The 19,372-nt window shown below is 35.9% G+C and overlaps 1 protein-coding gene across 1 annotated transcript in view; it reads left to right on the top strand.

Moving 5' to 3' along the window:
- Positions 1–19,372, top strand: part of LOC149279558 (piezo-type mechanosensitive ion channel component 2-like) — a 185,065-nt gene that overhangs the window by 65,943 nt on the left and 99,750 nt on the right. The window contains exon 2 of the mRNA XM_089501059.1: positions 14,949–15,044. Coding sequence (XP_089357185.1) covers positions 14,949–15,044 — 96 coding nt within the window. The remainder of the gene's footprint in view (positions 1–14,948; positions 15,045–19,372) is intronic.

The following is a 19,372-nucleotide window of genomic DNA, read 5'->3' as shown; positions in this document are numbered from 1 at the left end:
TATGTATATTATATACCAACTCTAAGTAATTTGTCAAAAAGCCTGACGCAAATTATCACAATATAAAAAATATATGAACTTGTACATTTTATTAAGCAGAATTATTTTTGTATTAGTTTGCATTTAAAAAATACAATTTGAAGAAAAATAAAGATACACCAGTTTATCTGTTTCTGACCAGCACATGCAAAGTCCTGCCCTGCAATATGCAGGGTATAGAAACTAATCCGTTACTCAGATATACATCAAACATACTGCAGGGCATCACTTTACATGTGCGGCACTGTCAGCAACATGTAAAATGTATACATGTGCTGGAAAAATTGGCCAATGTGGTCACCCAACTACTGACTTACAGAAACATTTTATAAAGCTATGAAACATTGTTATATACTGGCAGCAATTTTTTAGTTTTAGCACCTTTTTAACTTAATTGCAACAGTTGTTTTATTATTATTATTATTATTATCCTTTATTTATATAGCGCCAACAGTTTACGCAGCGCTTAATACAATACATAAATTCAAGGGATATGACAAGACAAGAATTGACAGACTAAGACAAACCGATACATTTGGTGGAGAGAGCCCTGCTCGCAAGCTTACAATCTAGAGGGAAATGGGGTGACAAACATAAGGCATAGAGAAAGGGTGAGAGGTATTGTGGGGGTTGTATCGATGACAAGGAAGTTCTAGCAGCTAAGATGCTATGCTTCTCTGAAGAAGTGGGTTTTTAGATGTTTCTTGAAAGTTGGGAGGGAGAATGCTGAAGGTTCCTTGGGAGTAGATTCCAGAGATATGGGGCAGCTCGAGTGAAATCTTGTAGACGGGAAAAGGAAGAGGTGATGAGTGAGGAGGAGAGCCTTAGCCCATGGGAGGAACGTAGGGATCGAGTAGGAGAGTATTTGCTAATGAGGTCAGAAATGTACGGAGGAGCAGTATTATGGATGGCCTTATATGTCAGTACCAGGATCTTAAATTTAATTCTAAAGGTAATTGGGAGCCAGTGGAGGGTTTCACAGAGGGGGGAAGCAGAAGAGGAGCGACGTGCAAGGAAGATGAGCCTAGCAGCGGCATTTAACTTTCATTCATTGTGTAAAAAAGCTTAATTTCTTACCTGGCACACTTATAGTGCATCTAATGTTTTCAAAAGCAAAATTGACAATATGCTTTTTGTAAATAAACATAACTAATTTTGTAAAAGATATGTTGAAGAATGAATAAACAGTTAAAAAGATTAGGTGCTTTACTGCACAGCAAAATAACACCTGGGATATATTTAAATTGACTTTTCAGTAGTTATTTATAATTGCCATGCCTTAATGTTACTTTACTGGAAACGGTCTTATATTTGGAACTCGAGAGGAGTTACATGGTGTTGTCAAAGTTCAATTGGCTTGTTATGAAACCAGGTTTTGTAAGATTGCTCCTTAGAATAAATCTATACTATATATTTTACCTAGACTTGTAAATCGTGTAGTAACTTGTTGGTGGAATGTAATCCCAAGTCCATATTTCAGTTTTAAGGCTTTTTATGTTTTTCACTGTAAAATACATAAAAAGTAAATATAATTTTGAAATTAACTAATATTTGGAAAATGCACTACAAATTTTAAGTCATACTACTAATGTTTGAAGAGATCAGGGGAGCAAGGAATGACCACTCCCAGCACACCCGAACTATGTAACCTTATGTATTATCAATACATCTATCCCTTGCAAGAGGCACCAAGCATAAAAGCCCCCTAGACAAGCTTGGGACCTCGAAATTGGAGGGGCTTATGCACAAAGCACAGAGTGTGCTGTAGAAACCCTATACTTTGCTACAGGAAGGAGTATAGAAATTCAATATTATGTTTAAAAAATAAAACAAAAATGTAGACTTGACTGTCTAAAGAATCAGTGACTGGTAAAGTAATACAAGGTACAATTACAATTAAAATACATATTTCTGAAGCCATTACCTCCTTAAGCTATTTTTGTACTTGTATGGTATAGATGCAATCTAATATATATCTCTCTCTCTATATATATAGATATATATCTATATAGATAGATAGATAGATAGATATTACCAAGTATTAATGATTAAATATGTACATCCATTGTGAAACTAGTACAAAATCTATATACACCAGTCTTAAACTGTAGTTTTCTGATGGATAAACTGGAGCACATTTTACCATTTGATACTGTAAAGCGGATGGCAGACAGTGATTCGGCTGAACTCTTATGGCCATTGAAAATGTTTGTTTCTACCATGTCAATATAAGATTATGTAATAATTGATTGAGAGGCCTTTCTGTAATCAGACATATTGCACTAAACAAGGCTTACAAAAAGTAAACCTCATGATTTACATACACTCAAGGCCGGCTCTTTTTTTTTTATAAGAGGCTGCCTACGATGTTAAACTGATTAAAGATACCACCACTTCCAGGGGTCTCTCCTTGGTTAGCAAGAGTGCTTACAAGAGTAAGGTTTAGGAGACATTGTATGCCAAGGAGTCCTTCAAGCTATGACCGACTACTCTGTTTGTAGACAGATCAGTGGTGGGAAAGTGCTGCTATTGCTTTCAAAGACAGCACTTTCCTGCCACCGATTCGCTGCTTCAAACAGCCAGTCAGAGACAAGAAAAGTCGGACCATGGTGGTCGTCCACTGCTGCAGGGCTGCCTCTTTTGTGCCGGGTAAATGCTTTATTTCTTGTGTTGGAAGAACACATATTAAAGTACTCATAGATCAATTAAATATATATTCTTCTTTACAGGGGATGTAATGAACATTAGACTGTCCCTTTAGTTTTGCAACAAAACTCCAGTTGAGTTGCTGGATATATGTATTAAATATAGAAATGCACAGCATGAAAGCAAAGTAAATAGGTATATTACATCATCCACTATTTAAATACTAGTTATATTAATCAAATCTAAAAAATCTAGAATTATGCAATGCTCAATTTTTGTTCGGATAAGTAAAAGCTGGATAGGTATATGGTATTTATTAAACTCAACTTATTGTTAGCCATAAATGTTGAAAATAAAAAGTCTGGGGGAAATGCAGATGATTATTTTCTTGGTGAGGTTTGGTTGAGATCCAAGGCAATTTGCCATAAAGTTTAACAGGTTCCAGATGACTTCTTTAAAACAAAGTGGATCTGATTTTTTGCTTGGAGAATAATACTGCGAATCCAGGAACCACATGTGCTGATAGTTGAGAGTTGGCTGTAAGGACATGTGTTTCAGATGAACCCTCTGAGATGCCTTTTTAAATAGGTGCGATGTGCATTTATTTTAAATTAGCATTTATGTAATGGTACATTAACGTGTGTGCTGTTATTATTGCACAGAAAATGCAAATGTTTGCCCAGAATTTGATTTAATAAATGTTTCTATACGCTCTGTACGTACACTTTTGGACAACTAGCAAAACAAGCATTGGAGAAACAAAATAAATGACTTTAGCATTTAGTCCTCAGCTCTCAGATAATCATTGGCACAACTTGCAAAATCTTTGTTCTATCTTTTTTTTCCCAGTCTGCATGTAATCTTTGTTATCTATGGCCTAAGGTCCACATGTCCCTTTTTTATTTGTTCCTGTTTCCCCTTCCCATTCTCTTTGTCTTAAGAAATAGTTCTAAGGATCTCTTGGAGAAACATATTTTCAAATAAAATGTTACCACGTTTGCACTAAAGTTAGCATAGATTTCAGAAGTGCAGAAAGTTTGCAGCACTAAAAAAAGGACGACTTGGTCCTCTAGATTCTAAGCTTGCGATCAGGGCCCTTTCTACCTAATGTTTGTCTTAGTCTGTTAGTTTTGTCAGACCTTTTGAATTTTTGTATTGCAGAAGCGCTGCTTAAATTGTTGGCGCTACATAAATGGAAAGATAATAATAATAATTAGTAATACTCCCTTTGAATGTTTGTACTTTAAGAAGGGCTGTGTAAATTGTTGACGCTATATAAATAAAAAATAATAATTAATAATAGACCCTTTGAATGTATGTATTATAAGAAGCACTGCGTACATAAAAATATGATAATATTGCATTATATAGCCACTGGTTTCTTATTTATCCTAAATTCCTAGTTTATCCAAATCCATTACTGACAACTGTCCTGCCACTCCCACTTTCAGTGGATTTGCTGACCTATAGTTTCTCTGTGGAGTCAATTATCATAAACTACCCAACAGTTCCACGCATCACTTTTATATATTATGTGTTTCATTGTATTATTTATGTGGTATTTGTCTGTCTAAAAATAGCTACCCTTGGGCATTGTTTAGGGATGGATGTTTGCTAATGCTGGAATGGATGGGTAAGGGCTTTGAATTATACATCAGTTTTGTTGATAAAGTAGGTTTTATTTTAATTGCATTTTAAAAGGGAATCAGGTTTATTTGAACCAAAAAGCTACGCCAAGGCTATTCACGACTTTAGCTCTGCTTTTATATGTAAGGACTCTGTCTTACACTCATGTTGATCTCATACATGCCTGGAATCTGTTTTTCGCTCTGCCTGGCATGATGTCATTCAATGTCACTTGGCCTGTTTGGCTGTCACATAGTGAGGCAGTGTTAAAAAGGAATGGTGAAAGCAAAAAAAAAAGTACAGAGACTGTAATCCAGATGTGCTTTGGGATCACAGCAGGGCTAGTTATATTTACAGAAATTATACATTTAATGAAGAAGTTTGAAGGTAACTATGCATTTCTATGTGAGCTGCATTAAAATTTTTCATATCCACGGCATTTGAAATGATTATTTAATAATTTAACTGGCTGATGGCATAATTACATGCCACTGGTGTTTTATTTACACCGATCAGCAATAACATTATGACCACCTGCCTAATATTGTGTAGGTCCCTCTTTTGCCACCAAAACAGCCCTGGGTCGTGGAGTCATGGACTCCACTAGACCTCTGAAGGTGTGCTGTGGTATCTGGAATCAAGACATTAGCAGCAGATCCTTTCAGTTCGGTAAGGTGCGAGGTGGGGCCTCCATGGATCGGACTTGTTTGTCCAGCACATCCCACAGATCCACGTAATGTAAAAGAAAATGCGATTAATCAGACCAGCCCACCTTCTTCCATTGCTCTGTGGTCCAGTTATTATGCTCATGTTCCCATTGTAGGCACTTTCGGCAATGGACAGGGGTCAGCATCAGCACCCTGACTGGTCTGTCCCATACGCAACAAACTGCAATGCGCTGTGTGTTCTGAGATTAACTTTTTCAGCTATTTGAGCTACAGTAGCTTGTCTGTTGGATTTGGCCAGCCTTTGCCCACGTTAATCAATGAATCTTTGCCGCCCATGACCACCGCTTTTCCTTCCATAGACCACCTTTGATTGTGGTGCTGACCACTGCAGACCAGGTACACCCCACAAGAGCTGCAGTTTTGGAGATGCTTTGGCCCAGTCATCTAGCCATTACAATTTGTCCCTTGTCAAAGTCCCCCAGATCCTTACAATTGCCCATTTTTCCTGCTTCTAACACATCAACTTTGAGGACGAAATGTTTGCTTGGTGCCTAATATATCCCTCCCACTGGCACCATGATGACAAGTTTATCAGTGTTATTCACTTCACCTGCCAGTGGTCATAATGTTATGGCTGATTGGTGTTAAGTGTTTAGCAGGGCTGTACTGGGGATAACAAGGTGCCCCCCGGCACTTTATTGCTGGGGGCCGCCAATGACGTAAGTGTGGCCAGCATCTGGATATGAGAAGCTTCACGCTATGTTTTTATACTCATGCAGCGTGCGGCTGTGCTTATCCAGCTTATGGCCACACACTGTAGCACCCAATATGGTACTGGAGCGGCAGATTCGGTGTGCTTGGAGCCATCAGCCACCCCTTTGTTTCCCCTTTGTGCTGAACACATTTCTTGGTTATTATTGCTCATGCACAATTGCCAGCACCAGTGCGACCTAACGAGATCCCCTATGTACATGCATTTTTTTTTAGACAGTATAGAATAATTATTAAAGTAGTTACTATATATTTTAATATGCATTATTCATTGGGGAGACTGGGACATTACAGTGTTCATTTAAGTGTAATCCTTAAATTAATGAGTTGGAATGCAGAGCAGCTGCTACAGTGTGACCATTATTTCATGTACAAATAAGAGCCTTTGTGCTTACCCTTCTTCCACTTTTGTCCTCATTTTCCCTTTGCATTTCTACTTTGTTGAGGTCATGATGTGATCAATAATACATTTATGTAGCTACATAAAAGGTGAACAGCCTGCTGTATTCGACCTGGTGGTCAGGATTTAGGAAAATGGTAGACACAGAGGAGTCCTTAGTGTTTCAAATGCTGGAACTAAATACATTTAGTTGAGAGAATATAGAAAATATGGAGTCCAAGTTACTGAAGTAGGGGAAAAAATCCCTTAAGTTTAACTGCGTACACAATAAAAATATCTTCTCTGAAATATATTATAAATGTATTAAAGTTTATTTTTGATTGTAAAATTTTACACTGCGTTAATTAGCCATAATATTGTTACAACAAATGAATATAGGTACCTTTTCTTTATCTAAAATGCCAACCATGAAATAGTTAATTCATGTCTCTTTCTAAGCTAATTTTGCAGTTAAAACAACCGGTGAGTATTCAAAGGCCGTAATAATTACTAATTGCTTATTATGATGAAATTCATAGGAATTAATTATCTATTGTGGACTGCATAGTTGATTATTTAAATTGCAGGGGGTCCCTGTCCAGTGGGGGGCTCACACCAGCACCACCAAGCCCTTCCCCTGACTAGGCATACTGCTTTGCGTGTGGGCTATGCTCCATCAGTCCCAGCACACTGAGTCTGAGCACTGGAATATGATGTAATTTCCCAATGCTCAGACTCAGAGTGTGGGGACTGCAAACAGCGGCCAGCAGATTTCTCCCTCCCCAGTTAGTGTGTGTGTTACTGTGTGTGGGTATGTGTGTGTTAGTTTGTCTGTGTGTCAGTACATTAGTGAGTGTGTGTAAGTAGCTATGCGTAGGTGTGATTGTATGTGCTCTAGTGTGTGTAAGTATGTCAGTTTGTTAGTCTGTAAGTGTACATATATCTCTGTGTATGTTAGTATATTTTTTCAGCATTAAATATGTATATGAGTTAAAGATTGACTTGATCTCATACGTTAACAAGGCAAAAATTGCTTGTGGTACGAAAACAGATCAAATGAAGCAAGCATTCTCCTGCATGCTTTTTTTTCTAAACCAGACATGGAGATAAAATTGTATTTCCTTTCTTTGTATTCTGCATTGCTTGTTAACTTAATCAGATAATCCACAGTGAAAGCTGCCTCCTTATAAAACACACAGACTGAATGACAGGGAGAAAGGGAAGTGAGAATGAATGAACGAATGAATGAATAAATAAATGAAGCAGTCTTTGTAAATTAGGACTGCTTAACTTGCAAGAAACAAAATCTATTTTGTGTTGATGGTTCTATTAAGGGCTTGATTCAGTGATTCCTCCAAATATAGATTTTTTTTGTATAAGATTTGTATAAGATGAAGATCCCACATTAAAATCCCACAAGTAAGTAGTTCTTAATATGTCTATGTAACTCCTAATTCAGTGCCATCTAATTCAACATAGGCCTAGTTTAGTGTCTTCTTTTTATGCTATAGTCCATGTATTGGCATTCTCATACTATATCCATCTGAGCATGTGCGGTGTGTTTACTTCAGCTTTCTATGGTACTTAAGATGTTTCTTGTGTATTCTAGACAGTTTTCCTTGGCCTGGAATGGCATGTTAATGTATCCATTTACATGGGTAAGAGGTCACCGTCTAGAATCCATGATCATTATCATTAGTTAGGGTGCTGAAACAAGTTAGTCATTCAATCAATAGGTCATTCAATCAAGACATCCTAGTCAAGATTGATATAACTGTCCTTTCCAAAACCTGCTGCATATTTAACCTATCAAAGACAAATCAGAAAGAGCAGAAGCTGTCTTGTTATCTGAAATCTTAATGAAACATATTTCTGATTCCCCTTGTGGCCATACCTGGAACTGCACCATAAAAGCTTGACATTATTCAGCTATAAGCAGCACAGGCTGAAATTGCTCCAGGGTCTAAAAGGTCCTAATACCTGAACGTAAAATCCCTTTATATTCACGAAATGCTTTTTGATGTTTTTTTTTTAAGTATAGAATGTATGGTAACACTTTATACTGGATAGCAGACATCTACTGAATATGCAAGGATGTGTTTTTTGGTGGGTGTCTGTATTAAAAGTGACTCAATTTTTAATATGGATAAATAAAGTAAATATGGATAAAGTATATCTCCAGCACAAGTGCAATTGCTTTCTCTTACTTTTGTTTTCCATAGTCATCACTTTAATACATATGTCATAGTTTAACCAATCAGATTTCTAGTGGATAAATCAGTTTCCCAGCATTTGGAATCTGGTTGATCTGTGGTACTGATTGTAGAACTGGTGTTTCCCTCCTGGAGACTATAGAAGTACTGTGATAGCCCTTTGAGTCCTTTTGAAGAGATATGATATGAAGACAATGCTGGTCACTAAGTTATTCATGATGCATTAACATATACTATGGTAAATCAGACTTTGTGTTTAATGAATACTAGAGTTTGACCACACATTAAAAGGCTAATCTTAGTGGGCTTCAGCACTCGGAAACCGCTAATTATTTTTACTCATCTGCAAATTACTACTTTTATTAAATTACTCATTTTTTTATGTGGTGAAAAAACTATCCATACTACAACACACAAATACAAATGTTAAATTATTTGATTCAAATAATTTCTGGTATGATAATTCAGCCCTATATATATATATTTTTGATAATATAATGCATATGGTAGCCAGAACATTGTTGATTTTATTTTTCATTGGAATCAACCAATGCAACCACTGCTTAAGAACTACATGTATGTGATGTAACTATAGTTTACTAAAGTATATATACACATATGATGTTTAGATCACCAAATACAATCTGCACAAAATGAGGAGGATATCCCTGCTTGTTCTAATTACACATTTTCATGCAATCTGTAAAGCGCTTATGGCTGTAGGGTTCTTGGAATCTCATTCCTGAGGGTAACTCAATATATATAGCTTTATGGAATACCCCTTTATTAAACATGATACATACATTTTATAAAATGACAGCTCCGGTCAGAAGCAAACAATAGAGTTAAACATCTGGGCTATAGAAATCTGTCATTGCCAATTGTAAAATAAGATTTTTGATACAAAGAGGAGGATTCCGCTAATAACTTTTGCTAGCTAACACTGGAAATAACAAGTGTGGTCTTGTAAAGTACATGGATTAAATTTGTATTTATTGTACACCAGTAACTATGATTTCTCAGACAAAAATGTTGATCTAATAACATTGAATATGTGGATTGTGTCCCACTTGAAGTGAATCCTCCTTTTCAGGACTTTTGCAAGTGTTAAAAAATAGCCATGTCAAAACCTTTAAGTACTGAAGTCCCAACAGCCTGCAATGTATTGTGGCCAGGGCTGTCATAGGCCTGACCAGCCCTTACTACAGCTACCTCTCCATTGCCACCATCTTCTCCAAGTGAAGTGATGTTTCCCTGGGTCCCTGGGTCACTTTCTCCAGGCAGGAGAGTGGCTTTGGCTCTTCCTAGCCCTGGCCGAGACTCTCCTACTTCTGGACCACTTAAGACTGTGTGGGGCTATCTCTGCCCCAACACAGCTACCCATGTCTCATCACATGGCTATCCCCAACCCATCGTGAAGCCACTACTCCAGGAGAGCTCAGGGTAGCCTTTTCTGGAAAGTTCCTTGGTATGGGACGTTGTATACTGGCTTCTGCCTCTGAAAGGTGTGGTGAGTGTAGGGAGCCATGAATGATCTCCACCTAGGCCATAGTGAGAATTGGCTGAATACAAGGACAGATATCTGATGTCTCCATCCAGCCCATTGAACCGAGGTACGACAATGGTGTTTCAATGTAAAACAATCTATGGTGCTACTTGGTCCCTATGCCTCTAGGCATTTGCACATTAGTTTGTCTTTTGTGATAAAATGGGCTGTCACTTTGGTTTTGAACCTTCACTATGAAATCAAATTTTTTTTTGATGCCAGAGGGATTTATTAATTAAATTGGAGTTTGATGCAAGCTTTCAAGACCTCTCAGGTCCCTTCATCAACAATGTGAAAAAACTCTCTTTAAGTATCAGTCAAATAACATGGTTACGAATGGGAAGCAGATAACATCAAAATGTCTAAGGCAAGGTTCTTTGATCAGTCAGTAGTGTTAAAATCAGAGGTGGATTGGAGTCATAAAAGGAGGTGTCAGGAGTTATTCACAACTCTAATGGGGTCAGGTTGTGTGCATGTCGGGTTTGTTAATCTACAAAGTGATAATAGGATACAAATTCCCTATCTGGGTTGAGGCCAGCAATTAAAGAGATACATTTAAGTATTAATTTAACCTCCCATATTTTTCTCTCCCTCTGAGTTTTGAACAGTCCCATTAATGCAGCCAGTCTGATGTCTCTGATACGATGTCCATTTTGGCAAAAATGTTCTCCCACTGGTGTCTCTGCTCTCTTGATGTTGAATCTGTGTGAATTAAACCTTGTATGCAATGGCTGACCTGTTTCACCCACATAGAGGGCTGTTGGACACTTTGCACACATAATAAGGTATACCACATTTGAAGATTTGCAGGAGAAGGCACCATTGATCTTATGGAGTGTATTAGAATTTGGTATAGGCACCATGTCCACAGTGTGGATGTGTGCGCATGTTTTACACCTTCCTTGTAGGCAGGGGAAGGTGCCATTTTTTGTGGCCTTGTTCAGGGCACTCCTGGTTATCAGTTGTTTAAGATTGGGGGGCTGTCTGAAGGAAAGTAGGGGAGGCTGTGGAAACATTTCCCTGAGTCTGTCATCGGTGTGTAGTGTTGCTTGAAGTTCTTTAGATATTTTGCGTAGAGCTTCTACCTGGGGGTGGTAAGTGACAACCAGAGGCACACGGGTTCCAGTATGATGTTCTTTGTACATTAGTAATTTTTTTCTGGGAATATTGGTGGCTTTCTGGATCTGGTTGTCAATTATCCTGGCATTGTAGCCCTGGTTCATAAAGTCTCCCCTTAGTTTCTGGAGCGTTTTGTCCTGATCTGTTCTGATACAGCAGATCGCAGTTTAGCTCATCAACTCCATTATACATTCTCTAAGGATTGCCCTAGCAAGCTGTCCCTTTATAATGCATTGTTCAATCTGTAATGCAATTTTTAAAATAAATCACAGATTAAGCTATGTTATGAAAAGACAAAGTTCATGGGGTTGGGCCCTCATAGATGTTGAAACAGAAACTCTCCTGCAAACTTCTACTTTAGCGAATGAATCCAAATGACTTTGTATATTTGAAAATAATTGAAAGTAATTTAAAATTGTAAAAGTGGATACAGTGCTATATTTTTCAACACCATAACAAAATAATTTCAAAACATGTGAATTTGCCTTAAAAAAATAACAGTTCCCCGCCAACAAAAAATAATTATTGAAGTATATGTATATGTTCTTTAGCTGAAATAAAAATTTACTCATCTTCAAGTTGAGAAGGACCAGGGAAGAGAATAAGTGAATGGAGGGGGGCTGAATATCTCTATGCATTTGCAAGGGTGGAAATTAATCTAGAGGGGACACATACTGTAGATTATATGCATTATGGTGCATAGGATGGCTAGAGTGTCCCTTTAATAGAAGGTAGTTGTTTTTTTTCTTCTGTTGAGGTTTGATAAATATGTAGATGTAGAAGATCATTTCTGTTTTGTAAGATGGTATGTAGTTTCTGGTGTAAATATAGAATAACACCTGTTTAATTTCTTTGAATAACAATTTCCCATGTAGCTAGTGTATTATGTAAGTAATGTATGTAGTATATTTATTAGCAGGATTATAAAAATACCAGTGCCTTGCTGCTGAGAAATCACTCCTTGTGTAGGATTTAGTTATTTGGTCAACATGAATTCTTATATCTGTATGTTTTGATTCATGTTGATTTACAGATTAATTTTGACTTACAGATTACTTCCTGGTTTAGTACGTTGGTAATTAATTATTCCTAAACAGTTTGGTAAAAAAATTAAAAATATTTAATTTTCAGTTGTATTTCTATATGTTTTATGCAAGGATAATTTAGAGATGATGTAATAAGTGGAAGTTAACCGTGCATACAAAATGCAATTGCAGATCTTAAATTTCACGGGCTCGATATAGGCTATTTAATTGACTGGATTAATGGGTGAACAACTACCTAAGGGTCAATATTACATCTAGGTTTGTATGTTTGAAAAAGATAACCTGAAATGAGGTTGCCATGAACTCCATTAAGAACAATTGTAAAATGTGAATGTACAATGACCTTAAGTTGAGCCTCAGCCTGATTATCAAATAAATTAACATCCCTGGAAAACATAAGGATAGTTCGGGCAAAAGCTAGAACATATCAAGGCTCCAAAAAATTCAGTCAATTTAAACAGACAATAAACAATTATGCATAGTCTTCCATGTTACTTACATTTTATTTGGAAATTCAATTGTGACACTGGATTATACTGATCATTTATGGCTATATTGGAAATATTGGAATAAACTTGTGATGATAGAATGTAGCACTCAGTTATGTTCCAGTTTCATTTGAAATTCCTTTACTTATATTGTAGATATTATAGATATGCATATTTTAATTTAAAATGAATCCTTTACACTGTAACATATCATCCATCTGATGAACCACAAACGGTATGGTTTTATTATATATATATGTAGATATTTTGATGGACAGAAACGTTGATGACTTATTTATGTAAATAAATCTATGGAAAGTGTATTACTGTACTGTGCAGCACCTGGGCTGACATTTATTGGTTGAAACAAGAGACGTGCAGATACTAGTGGACACATATATATATATATATATATATATATATATATATATATATATATAATGATATGGCAATGCTATACCTCTCACCCTCCTACCAACACTACTTGCCAATAGATACTGGTGGACATGTGTGTGTGTGTATATATATATATATATATATATATATATATATATATATATATATATATATATATATATATATATATATATATAGTATGTGGCAACGCTATGACAATAAAATAATAATATCTTATCATGATAAGGCATATTAGTACAGAAGTAGAAGAGGACCTTGCTCCTGTGCACCTACGTTCCAATACTGCATAGTTTTCATGTATTTTACTCTACAAAATGTGTTAGATTTTTCCATGATTGTAAAACCTGTAGAATTGCGTTCCTCATCATTCAGTTCAAGGAAAACCTTCCCAAAAATACTCTGGTGAATTATATCACAGTGGAGGATTATGAATACTGACCGAGACATTTTTGATGACATCAAAAATTCTTTTGTAGAGGAATCCTATTGCACTGGAATGTAAAAGTCCTGTGTTTGGATCTCTGACCTCATTTCAAATAAAACTAATTGAGACCTAGTGGTATTAAGCAGGGAACTAGACACATATTACATGTATTAGAAGTATTTAATATTGACGTTGGGAGAATGTTTTTTTTTTATTGTTTAAATGATGTAACATATATAATTATCTAAACCATGATAGATTTAACTTAAGCTAGGATCCTCATTCATGATGCATATAAATAATGAAAAAAATTGTATTCTCTGCATATGGTTCTCACACTAATAGTTTTGTAATTGGCTGATAGAGGAAGTAGCATGAGGAGTCCCATATTGCTTTTGTAGTGTTCACTCCAAGTAAGTCTTGTTAAGATCCTCTTTACCAAAAGTGAATAGTTCTCTCCATAGTGCAGGAGCCGTTAGTCCCTGTCTCCGACCTGATCAATGTCTGCTCAAATGACCTGCACATTGAACTTTAATATTTTCAGTTAGGTAGTATTATGTTACATTATTAAGTTGGATGGGATTGTACTTCACTATTCAGTTGGGTAACATTATGTTACATTATTCAGTTGGGTAACATTATGTTACATTATTCAGCTGGGTAACATTATGTTATTCCAGTAATTTCATATGGAGCCTTCTTCAACTACAACCTTGAGTGATTTATGGTTCAAAAGCCCTTGTTCTATATCTTCATATGCGGGGGCACTATTTTCATGGTTTGAATGCTTGGTTTAGGTAGCTAACATTACTTAACGTTGTTGGTTTGCCTCTTGTGCAGGATATAGCATGATATGATTTAAAGTTGATTGATGTATGTTAACATCACATTGTTAAGTTGTCATCTTGCCAGTTCACTCTTGCAGCTGAAGTTTTTAATGTCAATTTAATTTACTGAGAGTAAAAAAGACATAAATAAAACCAGACAGGACATAAATCACTACAACGTCTTCCTATACTGAGCTTATTTTCTATGCCTAGGCAATAATAAATTATTTAATTAACTAAAAATGCCTTTTCCTTTTTTTTAACTTCATAGCGATGACAAAATGTGTCAAAATCTTCCTTTACAGTATCAGGCCATGAAATCATTAAGTCAAGCATCACAGTTTTACTACCTGATGACTTAAGACTCTGAGTAATATGAAGAACACCAGTGAAACATCTGAATGTGTAGGAAAGCAGAGTCTTATGTAGCACAGAGCACAGAGCCGTATGGTTGGCACACTATAACAGAATGTCCCTGGGTACCAGGTGAAACAAAGTCAGAAGAAACAGAAAGTATTCATGGTTTTGGCTCAGTTGAAGCTGTTGTATTTAAGTGTATAACTTAAGGTGTAACATAGTTTATTTTAATTTTTTAAAAGAAAACTTTTATTGTTTGTTACTTTTATTATGGTGGAGCTTCATGGCTACTTATTCTTCATTATGATGTGTTGACATACAATAAATTGTGGGCAATCCAAATAAACTAACTCTAATGTAACATCTCTTTTCCCTCCAACAGCATGCATGTTCCGGTACAATGGAATATCATTCGTCTACCTCATCTATCTCTTGCTCATTCCTTTATTTTCTGAACCTACCAAAATAACAATGCAAGGTAAGGTTTTTTAATATTATTAACATTTGGTATGAATTAAGTATGTTTGCAATTCTTTTATGTGTATTCATACACACCAGTTTGCAAAAAAACCAAAAATGACCACTTATGGTAATGCTGAAAATTGCCTTATTAGTTATATCTTTCTTATTGATATAACTGCTATGATTGTAATAAGTATGGCACAAACCTCTTTCATATTATAAACTTTTGAATATCTGAATGATGGAGTTTGTAGTGCTGTGTGCAGTGTACAGCTGTACATCTTGCAGATAATGGTCTTTAAAAAATAGCTTATCGATTGGTATTGTGCACTGCCGCTGCAATTGCAGCTATTGGTAAGCTTGATCTTGATCTTTGCAAAGACCACCAATGCCAAGCTAGCAGAATGCACTGAGCAAGGTCCCCAAGGTGTTACGATGTAGTAATATAGATAAATACCTCTTTATATTGACATTTGTTTTGCAGCAGATCTGATAAATATTGGACTCCCGTGTATTATGGGAATCTTTCTGAGCAGAGTAAGTTGTAGCACCCGCCCACTTCCCTTATTTTAACCCCTTAACAACCACTTATGTGCCAGGAACTTCACAAATAAAAGATAGTTAAGGACCAATGATGTGCCTGGCACTTCATGGAGTTACACAAGCTTAGAAAGTGTTCAACCAGCAATTTCTTTCCTCAAATGATGTTTCATTATTGCTCCGCCATGCCAGTTGAAAGAGAGTTTAGGAAGCGATCACATACTATTTACAGGCCAAATAAAGTATATGTGATGTAAATCTTACAAACATATTTTCATTACTTGTTGGTACTAGAAAAGATTTTACTGTTTTTTTTCACAAATAAACTAAGCTCTTTCCTATAATAAATAAAGGCTCACATGTATAGTGTGAATGGCTTTGGAATAGAAGCCCATACAACCCACTTTTGTCTATTTCCTTGATTACTTCTAGTTTAATGGCCTTGAAGGGAGACTATAGGCCCTGATTACATGTGCACCACACTGCAAGTGTGGGCAAATGTGTGGTTCACCACGGAGTTGAAGGACATTTGAAGGCGATCCAGCCCTGCATGCCTCAGTCTGCTTGAGGTGTTTATAATAAGTCTTTTGTGCATTGAAATCTGCCAGACAGCCATACCACTTCAAAGACTTTCTTTGGCCATTTAGCAAGATAGTGTTCTCCTCTTACTTAAGGCCTATTTTTATGCGGTCTTCAAAAAAATCACACTGCTTGTTTGCTAAGCAAACAGTAATTGAAACTTTGCAATGTGTTTTAGATTTTGTGGGGGTTTTGCATTATGTATGGCTCTCGTAGTTCTTTTTATAGTATGAAAAAAACCTGAACAAATTTAGGTAAGCCTCTTCATTTTTTATTGTTGGGTGCACTGACCAAGTAGGTGGTGTAATGGTGGGTACAGTGATGACATGAATGTCTTCAAGTAACCTTTTTTAATGTAAATCTTTTGTTGGGAATGACTTCTAGTGATTCTTGGAAATCCATGGAAATATTTTAGGGATGTCATGTTTGTATGTCTAGTTCATTGTTTGGATATTGTATCTGTTGGATATAAAATTTTTTGTGTAGATAGGATTTGGTTTGATGATAATGAGTCACAAACCAGGTGTAACTACTAATGTATCTAATATCTGTTTAGTTTTACCAGTAGTTTCAGATTGTTATTTGACCCATATGGCACACTAATATATATATCTTTTAACAAAAAGATGTTTTTCCCCCAGGAATTTTCAAGAAGGTTCTTAAACAAGTTCTGCTTGTATTACTTTCATAAGGGCTACATTTTCCCAGGAGTTTAGCAAAGATCTGGATTAAATTTGGGGATGTCCTGATCAGAACAATTTTGTGTAACTAGTGTTTACTATTTACTGAAATTTGATTTTAGTTTATTCGACACAAGTTAAGTACTTTCTTGTGTATTTGTATATTACATGTAACCAAGATACTGTTATGAAGAGAAAATACCAAAGTTGACTACCCTTTTAAGTCGGTAAACTTTGTTAATTGCTACTAATTAAGTTTACCAAACAAGCTTATGATGCTGTGTTTTTAAAAAAAAAAATGTATGTTCACCTGCAATCAATGAGTTCTTCATAAGTTAAGACTTCTGCATCCTGGAAGTTAGGAATGCTAGGAAAAATACTGGTATGGAATAAACAGACCTTGCCTCCTAATCAACCTGAGTTAAATAGTTTCATGAGAAAGATACGCAATCAACCCTTTTATAGGGTTCCAAAAATCTAGTAGCTATATTATTGTGCACTATTAACATACTTCAGAGAGATTGCCTTCCCTGGAGATCTGCTTATCAATATAGAAGCCAGAATGAACCAGGACAAGAAGCCAGATCTAATCATGGGGAGGCAGGGCTAGTCACTATCAAGGCAGACATGTGGCAGGCAATAGACCGTATTTGGTGATGAGAGTAAGCACCTTTCCCTACCCCAGAGATCAGATGCCTGCCCCAGAGGCCCAACGTCAAGATGCCAAATATGGAGCCTGAAGGGGAAATATGATATTAATCAGTTATATCTAAGGTCCAAAATTACTTGTAGGTGTTTATTCTGAGCTTGGGTTAAGGGCAGGTGACATGAGTGGTATAAATTATTCTAATGAGTAAAAGAGACACATACTGTATATTCAACAGACACAGAGTTACAGATATGCCATATAGAGGTCTGTTGTTTAACTGCGCTTTGGTGTTAAAACAATATGACTTTTTACTATAAAACACACCTTTCGTTTCTAAATTGTTTCTAAAGAAGCATTCTCTGCAAGACAGAGGTAGATTGTACTTAATTATTCATGTTAATGCTTATTCCCCAAAGGGTTTATATGCCATTACAACCTCTAATGTGTATTACACATGTTGAAAAATAAAACTTCTATTGAGTAGAAAAGTATTTTGTATGAGTCAGCTAAGCTAAAGATGGTATAGAGGGAGATAGTATGATACAGCGTTATACAAATGTAACAACTTCCATCCTTCAGCCATATGTTATCCATCAAATATTCAGCATGTAGAGCTTCAAAAGAGCTTTTAAACTTCTAATTATGTTGATTGGTAGATGAGTAGGTATTGATACCTGTACATTTTCACTGTTCCTACGTTGTTTAGCGTATTATACAAATTATCTTTCTCCTTTAGAAATGTAGAGAAGATATCAGCATTTAAGCAAAATAACGTATATTGAATCTGGTGGTATGCACATACAAATAAGACAGAGGGATATAGGAGTAAGAATCTTAGGGGGTGGCGTAATGTTTACGTATTTGATTCTTTACCAAAATACTGCATAATAATTTATTTTCTTATACCTGAAAAATACTGCCAAAGATAACAACTGGAGTCCCTCAGAAGATCTCCTATATTTACGATACTTTTGTGTCATCTAACCTGGACTACTGCGGTGTTCTATACCTCTAGCTGATCGTTCAGAATTCTAAGATTTTACTTAATCTTATACTTAAGATTCAATGTGGCTTTAGTTCTAATAAAATTGCTTGGGTTTTTGTGATGTTTATTGGACTTAAACATGTTTTCCTAATACGTTTTTGGCTGGAGAATGTTTGAGATAGTTGACTTGTGGTTCACAAAGAAGATGGAGATCCACATTGACTATGAAAAAAAACGGAATTAGAAAAACAAGGTTGGGCTTCCTAGGTGAAAAAAGGATGCACATTGCTTCTCTAGTTGGAATATTACACTGTTTGCTTGCAAAATTATTGTTTTTTTAAGTAAAAGGTCTTTGACCATGGCCTGGGGAGACCAAAACAGACTTTCATATATAACAAATGATCATACCTTTTATTGCATAAAACCCTTATTAACATGGGTTATATATAGCCAAAGGATGTCATTGACATGTTGTAAAACCAACCATTATTATTTTATCTAGACTTCCTAAATCAGATCTTTGTTCATTCATAAAACTATGTGACGGAACCTCTTAAGTCATTGCTTCTCTCTGTTGTGCACAGAAATCTAACAAATTCCAAGTCTGCTATTTAATTGATCTTTCTGGGTGGACTCTGATTAGGTTCTGGGAAATTTCTGAACTGTGAGTCATATTATGAAATTCAATTAGTGGTTAGTTGACAGTTTGTCTCCCATTTTAACCTTCCAAGTTTCTTTCCTTAGAACAGTAAATGGTTTATTCCTGGAAAATAGGTTCAGTTTAACCTTTTAAAGAATGTTGAAAGCAAAAACACAAATTAATCTGATTAAATATTTTATTTAATATGTTAAATATGTATATATTAAATATATTACAATCACAGATGAGCTTTAAGTTATACATGTCAGGA

Source organism: Sceloporus occidentalis, unplaced genomic scaffold (genome assembly GCF_023333645.1).
Source record: "Sceloporus occidentalis isolate IW3139 unplaced genomic scaffold, rSceOcc1.0.p SCAF_162, whole genome shotgun sequence".
Classification (NCBI taxonomy): domain Eukaryota; kingdom Metazoa; phylum Chordata; class Lepidosauria; order Squamata; family Phrynosomatidae; genus Sceloporus; species Sceloporus occidentalis.
The sequence above is the reverse complement of the archived record's forward strand: the minus strand, read 5'-3'. Positions and strand labels throughout refer to the sequence as shown.